Genomic DNA, 16942 nt, shown 5'->3' on the forward strand with positions numbered 1-16942 from the left:
TTGATAGAAGTGTACAAAATGATCAGAGGTATAGATAGAGTGGGCAACCAGAGACTTTTTCCTAGGGTGGAGGTAGCTACTATGAGAGGACATAGTTTTATGAGACCATAAGGTGTAGGAGCAGAAGTAAGCCATTTGGCTCATCAATCTACTCTGCCATTCAATGAAATCATGGCTGACCTAATAATCCTTAACTCCAATTTACTGCTTTCCCCTATATTCCTCGATCCTCACATTGATTAAAACTCTCGATCAGCCAAGAATAGTGTCCCAGCTACATCATTTCCTCTGCAATAAATAATGCCACAAATTTGAGACAAGACATTCCTCCTACGTCTGAGATAATGGGAACTGCAGATGCTGGAGAATTCCAAGATAATAAAATGTGAGGCTGGATGAACACAGCAGGCCAAGCAGCATCTCAGGAGCACAAAAGCTGACGTTTCGGGCCTGGACCCTTCATCTCTGCTGCTTGGCCTGCTGTGTTCGTCCAGCCTCACATTTTATTATCTTGGATTCCTCCTACGTCTGTCTTGAATGGGTGACTCCATTGCTCTGTGCTTATGCCCTCTGCTCCTAGACTCTCCCACAAGGGAAAACGGCATCTATGCATCTACTCTGTTACCCCTGTGTGCCCATATAAAATTTTGTGAAGATTAGTCCCGGTGTGTCTGCCGCCAGCTGGCTTCCGGGCACAAGTCATGAGAAGAGTGAAAAAAGAGCAATAAAAACATTGGACTTGTCAAAATATACACGAGGCAGTCCAAAATTAGAGTTAACAGCTCTTCTATGTTAAAGTTGATGTCGAGACAGATGGATTCAACAAACTACTGGTGAGAAATTGTGTGGCTTTATCTACGAAGCCCTTTTGATCTCGTACTTTGACCTGGCCGCTCCTTTGCAAAAATTTCAGCTTTCACACCAAGAGCCTGTATCTATCCGCTCAGAGCTCGCACTGCCCCAGCACTCACCGCCAGGGATTCACAATGGCCAGGCACACAACTCTCTATACCGCCACATTGATTGCCTTTCTCTCGATCCCATGCCTTGCGAACCGAAAACTGCTGGTTTTCCTCATAGATGGTTTCCGCTATGATTACATCAACGAAGAGGAACTGCAGAACTTGCCGGGTCTGAGGGAGATCGTGCAATTGGGCGTCAAAGCGGATTACCTGACACCGGAGTTCCCCAGCCTTTCATTTCCCAATTATTACTCCCTGATGACCGGTAAGTCAAATCGGAAGGAGGGAAAGAAAACGGATTTCTGAACAGTGGAAATCACAAGGGTCTTTCAAACCAGTAAAATATTGCATTCATAAAACATTAAACAAACTTTGGGTCGGGACCGATCATTATTTAACGTGTTGTAGTAGCATTTCAAACTTTTACAAACACAATTATAACCTCCCTAAAGTAAGCGACTGCATTTAGAAACCCAAATATCAAAATAATTTTCGAACTCTTGCAACATTGTTGCTAAAGTTGCTAATAATGGAACAATGTAGTCATTAGTTTTTATGAATCAAATAAAAGTGTGTTCTTCGTTCTGTGCTCTTGTGATGGGTGATTCAGTGAGGGCTGCTCATGTGAGCATTCAACGCTGCTTATTAGTTGACGCTAGTTCCCCCTTACAATGGGACACTGTGCAATGGAGCTTTGCTCTTGTTGGTTCCCCAGCCCATGATGGAATCAGTGGCCCGTTTGCAGCGCGACCACACCCCGTTCACAGAGAAACCTCAGGCTGGTTTGTAAGAACTTCGTTGCAGAGCGGTCGAGTCTCTCTTTAGAGCAGGCGACTTTACAGACCCAATTCAAAACAAAATCCCGAGAAAGGAACCGTCGCCAAAAAAGGAGGCAGCTGCTGGGATATTGGAAGGACCTACAAGTCCTTTTAAAGTCATCTCAGTCCATTTCTTTTTCATTTTTAAAAATATATTTCAAAAATATACTTTATTCATAAAAAACTCTGTATATATACATGGTCACAAATGCACTTCAGTTCTGTGCACTATCATGTCATGTAAGCAAGCAAACATTGAGTTTGACTTTTCCCGAATACACCAAAGTCATCTCTTACACATACAAGATTATATTTACGTACATTGAGTCCATTTATTTTTCATTAAGATAACCATCCTAAAGCACTTCACTGACATCCTGGTTTGGCCCTGGAGGCCCCATCTTTGTGGTGGCAAAAGTGCCATTTCATGTTTGAATTGGCCTCTGTATCACACTTCTGGTGTTGGACTGCCAACATGTACTCAGTAGCAGGGACCAAATGTCCAAAACCACTGCTATTTATTAACCGTTCTCATGTGACTTGCTGATTGATGTTTTGTGACTGTGATTAAGTTTGTAGTGGGTAGTTTGTACCACCATGCCAGTGTTGTTGTGTTACATAGAACATAGAACATAGAACAGTACAGCACAGAACAGGCCCTTCAGCCCACAATGTTGTGCCGACCATTGATCCTCATGGATGCACCCTCAAATTTCTGTGACCATATGCATGTCCAGCAGTCTCTTAAATGACCCCAATGACCTTGCTTCCACAACTGCTGCTGGCAACGCATTCCATGCTCTCACAACTCTCTGCGTAAAGAACCTGCCTCTGACATCCCCTCTATACTTTCCACCAACCAGCTTAAAACTATGACCCCTCGTGCTAGCCATTTCTGCCCTGGGAAATAGTCTCTGGCTATCAACTCTATCTATGCCTCTCATTATCTTGTATACCTCAATTAGGTCCCCTCTCCTCCTCCTTTTCTCCAATGAAAAGAGACCGAGCTCAGTCAACCTCTCTTCATAAGATAAGCCCTCCAGTCCAGGCAGCATCCTGGTAAACCTCCTCTGAACCCTCTCCAAAGCATCCACATCTTTCCTATAATAGGGCGCCCAGAACTGGACGCAGTATTCCAAGTGCGGTCTAACCAAAGTTTTATAGAGCTGCAACAAGATCTCACGACTCTTAAACTCAATCCCCCTGTTAATGAAAGCCAAAACACCATATGCTTTCTTAACAACCCTGTCCACTTGGGTGGCCATTTTAAGGGATCTATGTATCTGCACACCAAGATCCCTCTGTTCCTCCACGCTGCCAAGAATCCTATCGTTAATCCTGTACTGAGCTTTCAAATTCGACCTTCCAAAATGCATCACCTCGCATTTATCCAGGTTGAACTCCATCTGCCACCTCTCAGCCCATCTCTGCATCCTGTCAATGTCCCGCTGCAGCCTACAACAGCCCTCTACACTGTCAACGACACCTCCGACCTTTGTGTTCACAAGGAATAGTGTGGGACACAGTGAATGTCTTCAAGAGTTCTGCTCAGATGCCTCTCCAGGCATGTATTCCCGTTTACATTGGCCTGGAACAATATTGGGAGAATGTGTGGAGACAACACAAAGTGGGATAAGCTGCATAAGGATGAAGGAGGGGGAGAAGAGTGGAGTAGAGCTGTCTGCCTTATCCATCCAGGGTCTTCAGAGACCAGTTATAACTGAGGGATTCCATGGGGACAGATGGTCACTGACATGGGAGTCAGTGAGAGGCTGGGTTTTGCAGGAAGGTTTAAAATAGTGGAAGATAGAATTAAAACTTCAGATAAACCACCTGAAACATTGGAAATGCTCTTGAATCCCATATTCCCATTTTTAAAATCATTTGAAGGGATGTGGGCATCATTGGCTAGTCAGCATTTATTACCCTTCCCATCGCGATGGTGAGCTGGCTTCTTGAACCTCTGCAGCCCACCTGCTGTAGGTTAGTCCACAATACCCTTAGGGAGAGAATTCCAGGATTTTGACCCAGCAACAATGAGGCAATGATGATATATTTCCAAGTCAGGATGGTGAGTGTCTTGGAGAGGAACCTGAAGATGGTGGTGTTCCCATGTATCTGCTGCTCTTGGCTTTCTGGATGGCCATGCTTATAGGTTTGAAAGGTGCTTTGCAAAGATCTGAGGATCTTTGATGAATATCTACAGTGTATCTTGTAGATGGTACACACTACTGCTACTGAACGTTGGTGCTGGAGGGAGTGAATGCTTGTGGATGTTGTGAAAGGTTTGGGTTCTTGAACTGCTTCAAAATAAGGCAATAAGCTCTGAAGTTTAACAGGTCAACTCATTACTTCAAAGGAACAGTAGCAGATAATATTGTTGCAAGACAGCTTAATGATAAGACAGCAAGAAATTGAAGTAGTCTTAAAAAACGTGAAAACTACTTCAATCTGAGCACCAATATGATTCTGTAAAGGGTCAATTTCAATACGAAAGGGCCCAGAAACCAGGTGAAAGGTTTATAAATAATAAAAGCAGAAACTGCTGGAGAAACTCAGCAGGTCTGGCAGGAGGTGTGAACAGAAAAACAAATTTAACATATCAAGTCCAGGATGATTCTCTTGTGGAACTTCAGATGTGTTTAATAATGACTTCCAAAGACTGTGGCAGGATGAGAGAATGGAGACCTAAAAGTAGAATTAACACAAGTCCACATTGTAATAGATATTGCTGAAGAATCTGTATCAGACTTACTGCAGTTTAATGAAGATCTCACGTTGGAGAAAACAATACAGCTGGTGAGACAAACAAATGCTTATGAACAGATCAGAGCATTTCTGAGAGCTGAAGATGTACGTTGGCTTGGGAATGCTCCTGTGACCATCAGATCTATAAGCACATGAATGTAAACAAGACGAGTCAATGTTCAGTGGGAGGGAATATGCAAAATACCATATAACCATGTCTACCAGTCCTGTGGGACTGATAAAATCGACAGGTGCAGTAACTGCTGTGCAAATAGTGTAGAATGCTTACTTTAAAAAAAAGATAATTTCAGAGGAATAAGCCATTGTACTCTTGTGGGCCCCAAAGAACAATCTTTGTACATAGGGATATTAATGAAGGTGAAAGTCCAGTTATGCCAATCATGTTTTCTGGAATGCAGGAGTATAATGTACATCAGATCTATTACCAATTTTAAAATGAAAACTGGATTGAGTGTAATGGTTTTATGAAACAATGAACCATGGTTATCATTGCATTTCCTGCAGCCAATGGAAATCCAGTTACTTTATAGTTCTGGAAGAACCAAACTAATAATCAAGGGAAAATTACAGGTATCTCTTCAACAGAAGGAAAAGTAGATGTTGGAAACATTGTACATTATGCTGAATCAGGAATTCTATCCTATAAGTGAAGGTGAGGTGTAGACCTCAATTCTGTTAGGGAAATGGGAGAAGTTAATCAGCAAAAATCCTATTGTGATTTCAGAAAATATTGTTTACAATTATTTACCAGACTGGGAAGCCTTAAGTTCACATATTTCATCATTGTGTAAAGAGATACTAACCCAATGTCTGCTCAGACCTAGGAAGATGCCACACCCACTATGAAACAGATCTACCTACACCTGAAAAAAATTCGCTAAGATTGGAGTCCGATCTCCTGTCGCTAAGCCTATTTATTGTGGGTTGGCACTGTCAGAAACGTTGGTGGGCCGAAAGCTCAGAACACAGCCTCCCAATCCACCTAAAAAAAACCCCGCTTTCAGAGCTAGCACTACAGAATTATCAAAATAAGAACAGCCCTTTTGAAAACAGAAAACTTACAAACAATGTGTGAAGTTACGAGGTTATGTACTTTGGCAGGAAGAATGGAGAAGCTGTATAGTATTTAAGTGGGGAAAGACTGCAGAAAGCCACAAAAAGCAATCATCAAAGTTCAGCAAGTAATAAGGAAAACAAATAAGCGGTTGGCCTTTACTTCAAAGGAAATAGTGTACAAAAATAGGGAAATCTTGCTAAACATTTGCAAGGCACTATTTAGACAACATCTGGAACACTGTGAACAGCTTTGGTCCCCTTATCCCAGAAAGGATATACTGGTATTAGAGGCAGTTGAGAGAAGGTTCGCTAGGTTGTTTCCAAATACGCAGGGATTTTCTTTTGCAGAGAGGCCAAAAGGTTTGGGCTTGTGCTCATTGGAATTTAGAAGAATGAGAAGTGATCTTAGTGAAATACTGAGATAATAAGATGTAGAGCTGGATGAACTCAGCAGGCCAACTAGCATCAGAGGGTCAGGAAAGCTGACGTTTCGGGCCTAGACCCTTTTCTAAAGAAAGGTCTAGGTCCAAAACATCGGCTTTCCAGCTCCTCTGATGCTGCTTGGCCTGCTGTGTTCATCTAGCTCTACACCTTGTAGTCTCAGATTCTCCAGCATCTGCAGTTCCTACTGTCTCTTATTGAAGTGTGATTCTTAGGGGACTTGACAGGGTGGATGCATAGAAGCTGTTTCAGCTTGGGAGAGAGTCTAGGAACAGAAGGCATAAACTCAGAATAATGGGTCACCCATTCAAGACAGACATGAGGAAGAATTTCCTCTCTCAAATTTGTGGGATTATTTATTGCAGAGGCATGCTGAAATTGGGCCATTAGGAATATTCAAGGCTGAAATAGACAGATTTTTAATCAATGAGAGATTAGATAAAACAGCTGAATCTATGAGGTGAGATGAGAGTGATTGCCCTGAACATCATGCAGTATTTAACCAAGTGCAGCATCAAGGAGCCTGTGGAACAGTGAAGTTTATGGGAATCAGGGAGAAGGCTCTCTACGAGTTGGAGCTGTCACTGGGTTTCCTTTCATTTGCAGATGATGTGTACTTGTGATCGCAATATGTCTTCATGTGAATAAACAGATTAAGGATGTGCTTTGAGATCTCTGAGCACAATTACAGGATGACCATGAGACAGTTTGATTTGAAATACAGATTCCTTTGCCACTGCTCTGCTTCAACATTCTTTGGGACCTAAAGTACAATGCTGCTTAATGGACAATTTGTAATCATTCAGAGGAATTGGTAGCCAGCTCCTGTTGGTCACTTAGGTCAATGTTACCATGCTTCAAGGGCAGCATTAGAAGGTATTTTTGTTGTTTTGCTTTCTGGAGTTGGTCTTTTGAGAGTTGAGAGAGCAGGTACTGTTGTGAGAGCTGGTTATCAGCCATCTGGATATAGTGTATGTCATTTAATTTGGTGTTGTAAAGGTGTTACCTAAGTGATTGTAGAACTGGCCTGCAGAAGTACATCATTGTTTGTTTACCAGTCTTTCCATTAAGTCCAAAAGAAGAAGCCAAGCCATTGCTAATATAATTTACTCAGTGCTGTATGTGATGTGATACATAGTTTAAGTCTCACAGATTTCAGGAGCATGGTGATGACAGCTGCTCTGTATTCTAGGGCTTTGATAGTGATGCAGAGGTCTGTTTTGTCAAATACCTGCTCTTGAAGTTTGTACTTCAGCTGGTTTTGCATTGATCCTCTTGTCAATGTAGCCTTTTGAGAGAGAAGACTACAAAGATATGGGAAGTGTTAATCAGGCGCCAGAGTCTTCCATTCAGCATATTTGGGAGGTGGAACATTTGTCCCTTAACTAGTACAAATATAGACGTTACTGGAGGTCAGTCGTCTCATCTCTAGGACTTCTCTGCAGGAGATCCTCATTGTAGTGTCCTAGGCTTAACCATCTTCAGCTGCTTCATCAAAGACCATCCCTCCATCATAAGGTTAGAGTGGGGATATTTGCCAATGATTGTACAGTATACAGCACCATTTGCAACTCCTCAGGTACTGAAGCAGTCCATGTCCAAATGCAGCAAGTCCTGGATAATGCTCCAACTTAGGCTGCGAAGTGGCAAATTGCATTCATACCACACAATTCTCAGTGCTGACTGGCAAGAGAGAATCTAACCATTTTCTCATGAAAATTAACAGTATTACTGTTGCTGTATCTTTTGTCTCTCCAAAGCCTGTCCACCATCTGCAAGACAAAAATCAGGAGTGTGGTGCAATATTCCCTTACTTACTTAATGAATATAGCCCCAGCAACATTCAAGAAGCCCAAATGTTCCAGGGCAAAACAGACTATACTCAACACCAGTTCCACTGCCATCAGTTTCAATCCATTCACCACGGACACACATGGGGAGTAGTGTGTAGTATCTACAAAATGCACGTAGCATCTTGCTAAGAATGCTTTGACATTACCTCCCAAACCTGCATTGACTAGCACCTAGGAGCACAGCAGATACAATGGAACACCACCATCTACAAATTCATTTCCATGCCATACACTATCCTGATTTAAAACAATATCACTGTTCCAACTCAGCACAACTTCAAGGCCAATTAGGGATGGACAACAAATACTGTATCTGGATGTGTGAGCAGTTCAGGAGTGTGCTGCGTACCCAATACTTCAGGCTTTTGCTAGTGGCTATCCAAAAGAATTTGAACCTCTGACGTGCATTTGTAGACACAAATTATTTAAGGTTTAAGTTTCTGATCAGTGGTGGCAACCAGGATGTTTATGTTGGGGGAATTCAGTGCCCATAATGCTGTTGAATGTAAAGGAGAGATAATTATTGTATGACTCTTGTGTGATAAGCATTGCTTAAATCCAGCTGTAGCTCAGTATGTTACCTAAGAACTGTGAATGCTGCTGACCACTCTGAAATCACGAACAAACATTCTCAATTCTGAACTTACAGAGGGAAACCCACTGATAAAACATCTGACATTGGTTAAGCTTAGGTCACTATCCTAAGGAATTCTCACATTGATATTCTGGGACAGGGATGATTGGCCTCATAAAAAGAACAACAAATGCAGGTTTGACTTTGGCCAGTCTAGAGCTTCTGGCCAATTTCCATCGGCATCAGTGTTTTTAGGGCTCTTTGATGCTATAATCGGTCAAATGCTGGTTTGATATCAAGGGCAGTCACTCATACTCAGGAATTCAGCTCTTTATTTAGACAAGGGTGTAATGAGATCTGGAGCCAAATTCCACTCTCAGAGGCATGCTCAGCTTAGAAGTAGGTCATCTCACTGCTGTACTGGAAAACGTTGTGCCTGTTTAACATCCAAACAAGCAACACAATGTATGCCGATTCTTCGCTTTACAATTCATTACTTTTTGACTTCACTACTTCCATCAGCATAAATATAACTAAGGTAACTGAGTGGCATATACAGTTTTCTCAGTCAGTGTACACAGTTCTGGGTGCCCCAAGATAGGAGGGATGTGAATGCATTGGAGAAAGTGTAGAAGAGGTACATAGAGCATAGAACATAGAACTGTACAGCACAGTACAGGCCTTTCAGCCCATGATGTTGTGCCGAACGTTTACCCTAAACCTAAGATCTATTTAACGCCCATCCCTACCTTATACTATTATTCAAGTACATAGCTAATAGCAGCTTAAATGACCCTCACGAGGCCGACTCCACTACCCCTTCCGGCAATGCATTCCACTCCCCTATTTCTTTCTGAGTAAAGAACCTACCTCTGACGTCTCCCTGACATCTACCTCCACTCACTTTAGAACTATGCCCCCTCATAATAGCTACCTCCACTCTGGGAAAAATCTGTGGCTGTCCACTCTATCTGTACCTCTGATCATTTTGTACACCTCTATCAAGTCACCTCTCATCTTCGTTGTCCTAAAGAGATGAGTCCTAGCTCTCTCAACCTTTCCTCGTAAGACCTTCCCTCCATTTCAGGCAACATCTGATAAATCTTCTCTGCACCTTTTCCAATGCTTCTACAGCTTTCCTGTAATGAGGCGACCAGAACTGGACACAATACTCCAGGTGTGGCCAAGTCAGCCTTTTGTAAAGCTGGAGTATAACTTCATGGCTCTTGAATTCAATCCCTTTATTAATGAAAGCTAACACACCATAAGCCTTCTTAACAACTGTATCTACCTGGGTTGTGGGGGTGGGGGGGAGACTTTGGGTTGGGATGGATGGTCATCTGGGGCAAGAAACATTCCAGGGATGAGCTATTTCAGTTAAGAGTAAAGACTAGGGAAGTTGGCACTGTTTTCTTTGGATAGGAGAAGACTAAGAGGAGATATAGACATTTTGAAAATCACAAGGAATCTGGTCAGAATGGATAGGGAGAAACTCAGAAACAGATTGAGCACTAGACTGCATAATTTTAAAATGTTATGCAAAAAAAAAGTGAGAAGGAGAGATAACACAGTGTGGAGCTGGAGGACTACAGCAGGCCAGGCAGTATCAGAGGAGCAGGAAAGTTGACGTTTCCTTCCCAACTCGAAATGTCAACTTTTCTGCTCCTCTGATGCTGCCTGACCTGCTGTGCTCCTCCAGCTCTATACCGTGTTATCTCAGACTCCAGCATTGGCAGTTCTTTCTATCTCTGAAGTGAGAAGAAGTTGTTTTCATGCAGCATAGTAGTTTAGGTCTGCAATACAGTACTTGGAAATGTATTAGAGGAATGTTCAACTGAGGGCATAGGATGAAGAATTAAATAGAAACAACATAGAGGGAAACAGGGAAAAGGCAGGCGATCGACATAAAGTGTGAGGAATATGAGAATGATAAGATAGCGCTAGGGGATTTTCGCTATTCGAGCATGAACTGGGATAGTTTTACTGTGAAAGGTAAAGAGGCAGCAAGATTCACAAATTGTCTTGAGGAGAACCTTTATAGTTAGTTTGTGGAAAACAATTTTCAGAAATAAGCCTGGCACGAGTAGGGAAGAGCTCTTGGACTTAGAATCGATAACTCAGAGTTCGGAAATTTCCTTAAAAGGATAAGAATTGACCACAAATTAAAGTTCTAAACTGGGGGAAGGCTAATGTTATGATTTGGCCCAACTTGACTGGAAGCAGCTAGTTGCAAACAAAACTGTCAGAAGGGAGGTAAGAGCAAAGATACAGGGCAAATATATTTCTGTAAAGTCAAAGACTACAAAACCATGTATGTCAAGGGACATAAAGAGTGGGATTCAGGAATAAAGAAGCTTATGGCAGACATTGAGGGCTCAATATGACAGAGTCCATGTAAGAGTAGAAAAGTTGCAGGGATGTGATAATTGGAACCAGACGGATCTTATTGACTATGAGATCCTTGATTGGAGTTGTTGACCTGGGCCAATCAGGGAGCCCTGACTGACTGGTGTAAGCAGGGGATTCAGAGAGTCTCCTAACTTCAGTGTTTGACTCTGAGTTGGCTAATCACAGCCATTGCACTGTGCACATGTAAATAAAGGGTGGCTTGGTGATGGGATACCAGCCTCTGTGCAGTTATTGGCGGGGTGAGGTGGAATTTAAAATGGAATTTAGCAAAGTGAAGAGAACATTTGAGAAATTGTTGGTGAGTAGAATGAAAGAAAATCCAAATGGATTTTGAAAAATATACGAAAAGCAAGAGAACATTTGGTGAAAGTGTAGGGCCCATTGGAGGCTATAAAGGTAATCAGTGTGTGGACCCAGGAGTCATGGCACAGTCCTTAATTATTACTTTGCACCAGTCTTCACAAGCGAAAAGAGCAGTGCAGGTATATATTATGTACATATATCAGGGTGGAGAACTGAAAAATCTTAGAGAGAGAGAAGGTAAGAAAGTGTTTAGCAGCTTAAGAATGGATAAATCCATAGGCCCTGATGAAATGTATTCCAGATCGTTTCAAGAAACAAGGGAGAAGATATTAGGGTCCTGGCAGTAATTTTCAAATCCTCTCTAACCTCAGGTGAGGTGCCAGAGGACTAGAGGACTGCTAACTGGAACAACCCGACAGGGGAAGGCATCCCATCTCCAAGTCATCCTATATTTAAACATGGAGAGTTCTTAACACTGGTCCAGCTCTCAGAGTGAACAGAACCTCTGACACTCTGGTTTATATCAGTCAGCCAAGGCTCCCTGATTGGACCAATCACCAGTTCCCAATCAGTGAACTCATATTCTAAGAGATCTACCTAGCTGATCTCATTACAATCACTGCACCAGCATTGTCCCATTGTTAAAAAAAGGAGGAAGAGGTAGAGCAGGATAGAACAGGCCAGTCAGTCTAGCATCGGTGCTGGGGAAGTTATAGCAAAGAATTCTGAGGGACAGAATATATCTGGGGAGACATGGGCAAATCACTGACAGCAAAGATTTTTTGCAAGAATGATTATGTTTGACAATTTTGATATTTTTGAATATATTGAGGAGTTAACCAGAAGTACTGATGAGGATTGTGCATTTAATGTGATCCACATGGACTTCAGCAAGGCTTTCGATAAGGTGCCTCATGGCAGACTGGTCAAGAAAGTAAGAGCTCATGATATCCAAGGCAAAGTAGTACATTAGATTCAAAATTGCCTGAGAGGCAGGAAGCAGAAGGTGATGGTAGAGGGGTGTGACTATTGTTAAAAATCTGTTTCCAGTGGATTTCTACAGGGACTGGTGCTTGGGAACTTGCTGTTTGTGATATACAGTGACGTGGGGAGTATACTGAAGAAATACAAAGATAACACTGAAACAATGGGAGTACTAAATACTGAGGAGAGCAGCTGAGACCTGCAGAAATGTATTGATAGACTGGTCGGGTGGCAAATGGAAATCAATGCAGAAAAGTAAGAGTGAATGATCTTGTGGAGAGTTAACAAGACAAGATGGATGTTAGGAGCCTGCAAAGTACTGAAGGTCAGAGGGACCCTGATGTACATATCCACAGATCCCTGAAAGTATCAAGTAATGTAGATAAGGTTGTAGTGATTGTAATGGGGCCAGCCAAGTGGACCTCATAGAATATGAGTTCCCTCATTGGGGCTGTTAATCTGGTCCAATCAGATAGCCCTGGCTGACAGGCATAAACAGGGGTGTCAGACATCCTGTACACCCTGAGAGCTGGCTCTGATGGAGCTGGATCAGTGTCAAGGACTCTAAATAAAGGCTGACTTGGAAATGGGACACTGGTTTCTGTGGAGTTATTTCAGTGGCAATAAACGTGATGCAACCATGCAAAATTCCCTGGCCCCGGTTCTAATGGAGGTTGATGCTGGCACGACCATTTCAGTGATCACAGAACAGTCTTTAACAAAATCCACTCTCAACTCCAACCTCTAAGTTTGCACTAAACATTGACAGTATAGAGGGCTGTTGTAGGCTGCAGCGGGACATTGACAGGATGCAGAGATGGGCTGAGAGGTGGCAGATGGAGTTCAACCTGGATAAATGCGAGGTGATGCATTTTGGAAGGTCGAATTTGAAAGCTGAGTACAGGATTAAGGATAGGATTCTTGGCAGTGTGGAGGAACAGAGGGATCTTGGTGTGCAGATACATAGATCCCTTAAAATGGCCACCCAAATGGACAGGGTTGTGAAGAAAGCATATGGTGTTTTGGCTTTCATTAACAGGGGGATTGAGTTTTTGAGTCGTGAGATCTTGTTGCAGCTCTATAAAACTTTGGTTAGACCGCACTTGGGATACTGCGTCCAGTTCTGGTCGTCCTATTATAGGAAAGATGTGGATGCTTTGGAGAGGGTTCAGAGGAGGTTTACCAGGATGCTGCCTGGACTGGAGGGCTTATCTTATGAAGAGAGGTTGACTGAGCTCGGTCTCTTTCCATTGGAGAAAAGGAGGAGGGGAGGGGACCTAATTGAGGTATACAAGATAATGAGAGGCATAGATAGAGTTGATAGCCAGAGACTATTTCCCAGGGCAGAAATGGCTACCATGAGGGGTCATAGTTTTAAGCTGGTTGGAGGAAAGTATAGAGGGGATGTCAGAGGCGGGTTCTTTACACAGAGAGTTGTGAGAGCATGGAATGCGTTGCCAGCAGCAGTTGTGGAAGCAAGGTCATTGGGGTCATTTAAGAGACTGCTGGACATGCATATGGTCACAGAAATTTGAGGGTGCATACATGAGGATCAATGGTCGGCACAACATTGTGGGCTGAAGGGCCTGTTCTGTGCTGTACTGTTCTATGTTCTATGTTCTTTTGGCTAGGCTGAGAACCTACACTGGGGAATTTTTCCTGATTAAGGGTTCTATCTGCAGCCCAGTTGGAATTCAGTAGACCAGAGAGCTGGTGTTATCATTGGAAAATGCAGCAAGTGGAGCATATGAATTGTGGGGCAGTTGGAGTTTAATTTGGATAAATGTGAGGTGATGCGTTTTGGTAAAACAAATGAGGCCAGGACTTGCACAGTCAATGGTAAGCAGTTGTCGAGCAGAGAGACATGGGGTTTCAGGAAATTTTGTGTCGGAGGTAGACATGGTTGTTAAGAAGGTGTTTAACACACCTTCATTGCTCAGACCGTTGAGCTTAGGCGTTTGGAATGTCATGTTACGGTCGTACAGGAAGTTGGTGAGGCCTCTTCTGTGCTACTGTGTGTAGTTCTGGTGGCCCAGTTTTAGGAAGGATATTATTAAATGCAAGAATGTTCGAAAAAAAATGACCAAGATGTCACTGGGAATAGAGAGTTTGACTTATAAGAATAGGCTGGATAGGGTAGGATTTTTTTCAGTGGAGTGTGGGAGGTTGAGGGTTAACCTTACAGTGGTTTGTAAAACCATGAGGAGCATAGAAAAAAATGAATAGTAAGGGTCTTTTCTCCAAGGTGGGGGGAGTTTAAAATGAGGGCTATTTTTTAAGGTGAGAGGGGAAAGATTTAGAAAGGGCATAAGGGGTAACCTTTTCACACACAGAGGGTTGTGTGTGGGATGAACTGCCAAAGGAAGTGCTGGATGTGGGTACAGTTACAACATTTAAAAGACATTTGGATAAGTACATGGATAGGAAATGTTCGGTGGGATATTGGCCAAATACAGGCAAATAGGACTAGTTTAGTTTGGGATTGTGGTCAGTATGGACTGTTTGGACTGAAGGGTCTGTTTCCACGCGACGTGTCTCTATGACTCTGTGACTCAAATGGTTAAAATTTCCTTCAGGATCCAGGGTCGCAAGCCATTGCATTTGTTGCCAGTATGCCAACTCGAGACAGCAAAACAAAAGGCCCACTAGGCATAAATTGAGTAAAAGAATTCATAGGCTGGTATCCAGGACAGTGCACACCCTGGAAGTCCATCTACTTCTGGTTTGAACACTTCAATTGCTTAGCGACATCAGAACCAATCAAAATAAAGCTCTGCCTAAACAGTCACCCGGTTCTAATGGAGGTCAATACTGTCGCAGCAGCGATGCAGAACCAGTGTTTCACAAAATTCGCTCTGAACTCCAAACCTTCATTTGCGCAAGACCTCTGCTAGACTGAGAACCTGTACTAGGCAACCTTTATAGATTAAGGGTACACCTTCGTTTTGTGGTCTATTATGTGAAACAGCTAGTTCAGTTACCACTGATTGTAGTAAAAGGCTTGGGCCCAAACATGATGGGGCAAAATTGTTTGAGAAAGATTCACTCCGGTTAGCTTGACATTTTTGAATAGAAAACGGCTGAGTGAAGTCATAATTAAATACCTGGAGGGTTTTCAGGCAGGCCTCGGGACTAGCAAAGAACCCAAAGGCATCTTGCATATTCACCAGGAAACAATTCCATGATTCTGCAAGGTCCTCTCAGTGCTATTTGCCTAGCAAGCAATTGTAAAGGCAGAAATCAGGAGGCTGGAAAGTAAAGGAATCACCAGAACAGCCTAGAACATAGAACATAGAACATAGAACATAGAACAATACAGCGCAGAACAGGCCCTTTGGCCCACGATGTTGTGCCGACCTGTGAACTAATCTAAGCCCCTCCCCCTACACTATCCCATCATTATCCATATGCTTATCCAAGGACTGTTTAAATGTCCCTTATGTGGCTGAGCTAACTACATTGGCAGGCAGGGCGTTTCACGCCCTTACCACTGTCTGGTAAAGAACATGCCTCTGACATCTGTCTTAAATCTATCACTCCTCAATTTGTAGCTATGCCCCGTTGTACAAGCTGAAGTCATCATCCTCGGAAAAAGACTCTCACTGTACACCTTATCTAATCCTCTGATCATCTTGTATATCTCTATTAAATCCCCTCTTAGCCTCCTTCTATCCAATGAGAACAGACCCAAGTCCCTCAGCCTTTCTTCATAGGGCCTGTGCTCCAGACCAGGCAACATCCTGGTAAATCTCCTCTGCACCTTTTCCAATGTTTCCACATCCTTCCTGTAATGGGGCGACCAGAACTGCACGCAGTATTCCAAATGAGGCCGCACTAGCGTTTTGTACAATTGCATCATGACGTCACAGCTCCGGAACTCAATCCCTGTACCAATAAAACCTAACACACAGTAAGCCTTCTTAACAGCACTATCAACCTGGGCGGCAACTTTCAGGAATCTATGTACATGGACATCAAGATCCCTCTGCACATCTACACTACCAAGAATCCCGGTATTTACCTGGTATTCTGCCTTCCTATTATTCCTCCCAAAGTGAATCACCTCATATTTATCTGTATTAAACTCCATTTGCCACCTTTCAGCCCAATTCTGCAGTTTATCCAAGTATCCCTGCAACCTGCAACATTCTTCCACACTGTCCACCACTCCACCGACTTCAGTGTCATCCGCAAACTGACTAACCCATCCACCAATGCCTATATCCAAGTCATTTATAAAAATGACAAACAGCAGTGGTCCCAAAACAGATCCTTGAGGCACACCACTAGTGACCGGACCCCAGGCTGAATATTTTCCATCAACCTTCTTATGGAAAGCCAGTTTCTAATCCAAACCACTAAATCTCCCTCAATCCCGTGCCTCTGTATTTTCTCCAATAGCCTACCATGTGGAACCTTATCAAAGGCTGTACTGAAGTCCGTGTACACCACGTCAACCACCCTTCCCTCATCCACATGCTTGGTCACCTTCTGAAAAATGAGGTTTGTGAGACCTGACCTGCCCTTGACAAATCCATGCTGACTATCTCTAATCAAATTGTTGCTTGCTAGATGATTGTAAATCCTAACTTTTATAATGCTTTCCAAAACTTTTCCTACAACAGACGTAAGGCTCACAGGTCTACAATTACCTGGGTCATCCCTACTGCCCTTCTTGAGCAAGGGCACAACATTTGCAATCCTCCAGTCCTCTGGTACTAAACCTGTAGAAAATGAGGACTGAAAGATCAAGGCCAAAGGCTCCGCCACCTC

The 16942-nt window shown here is 43.0% G+C and overlaps 1 protein-coding gene across 1 annotated transcript in view; it reads left to right on the forward strand.

Moving 5' to 3' along the window:
• Nucleotides 1–839: 839 nt before the first annotated feature.
• Nucleotides 840–16942, forward strand: part of enpp6 (ectonucleotide pyrophosphatase/phosphodiesterase 6) — a 50728-nt gene continuing 34625 nt past the window's right edge. The window contains exon 1 of the mRNA XM_048527773.2: nt 840–1227. Coding sequence (XP_048383730.2) covers nt 987–1227 — 241 coding nt within the window. The 5' untranslated portion in view covers nt 840–986. The remainder of the gene's footprint in view (nt 1228–16942) is intronic.

This window comes from Stegostoma tigrinum, chromosome 3 (assembly GCF_030684315.1).
Source record: "Stegostoma tigrinum isolate sSteTig4 chromosome 3, sSteTig4.hap1, whole genome shotgun sequence".
NCBI lineage: Eukaryota > Metazoa > Chordata > Chondrichthyes > Orectolobiformes > Stegostomatidae > Stegostoma > Stegostoma tigrinum.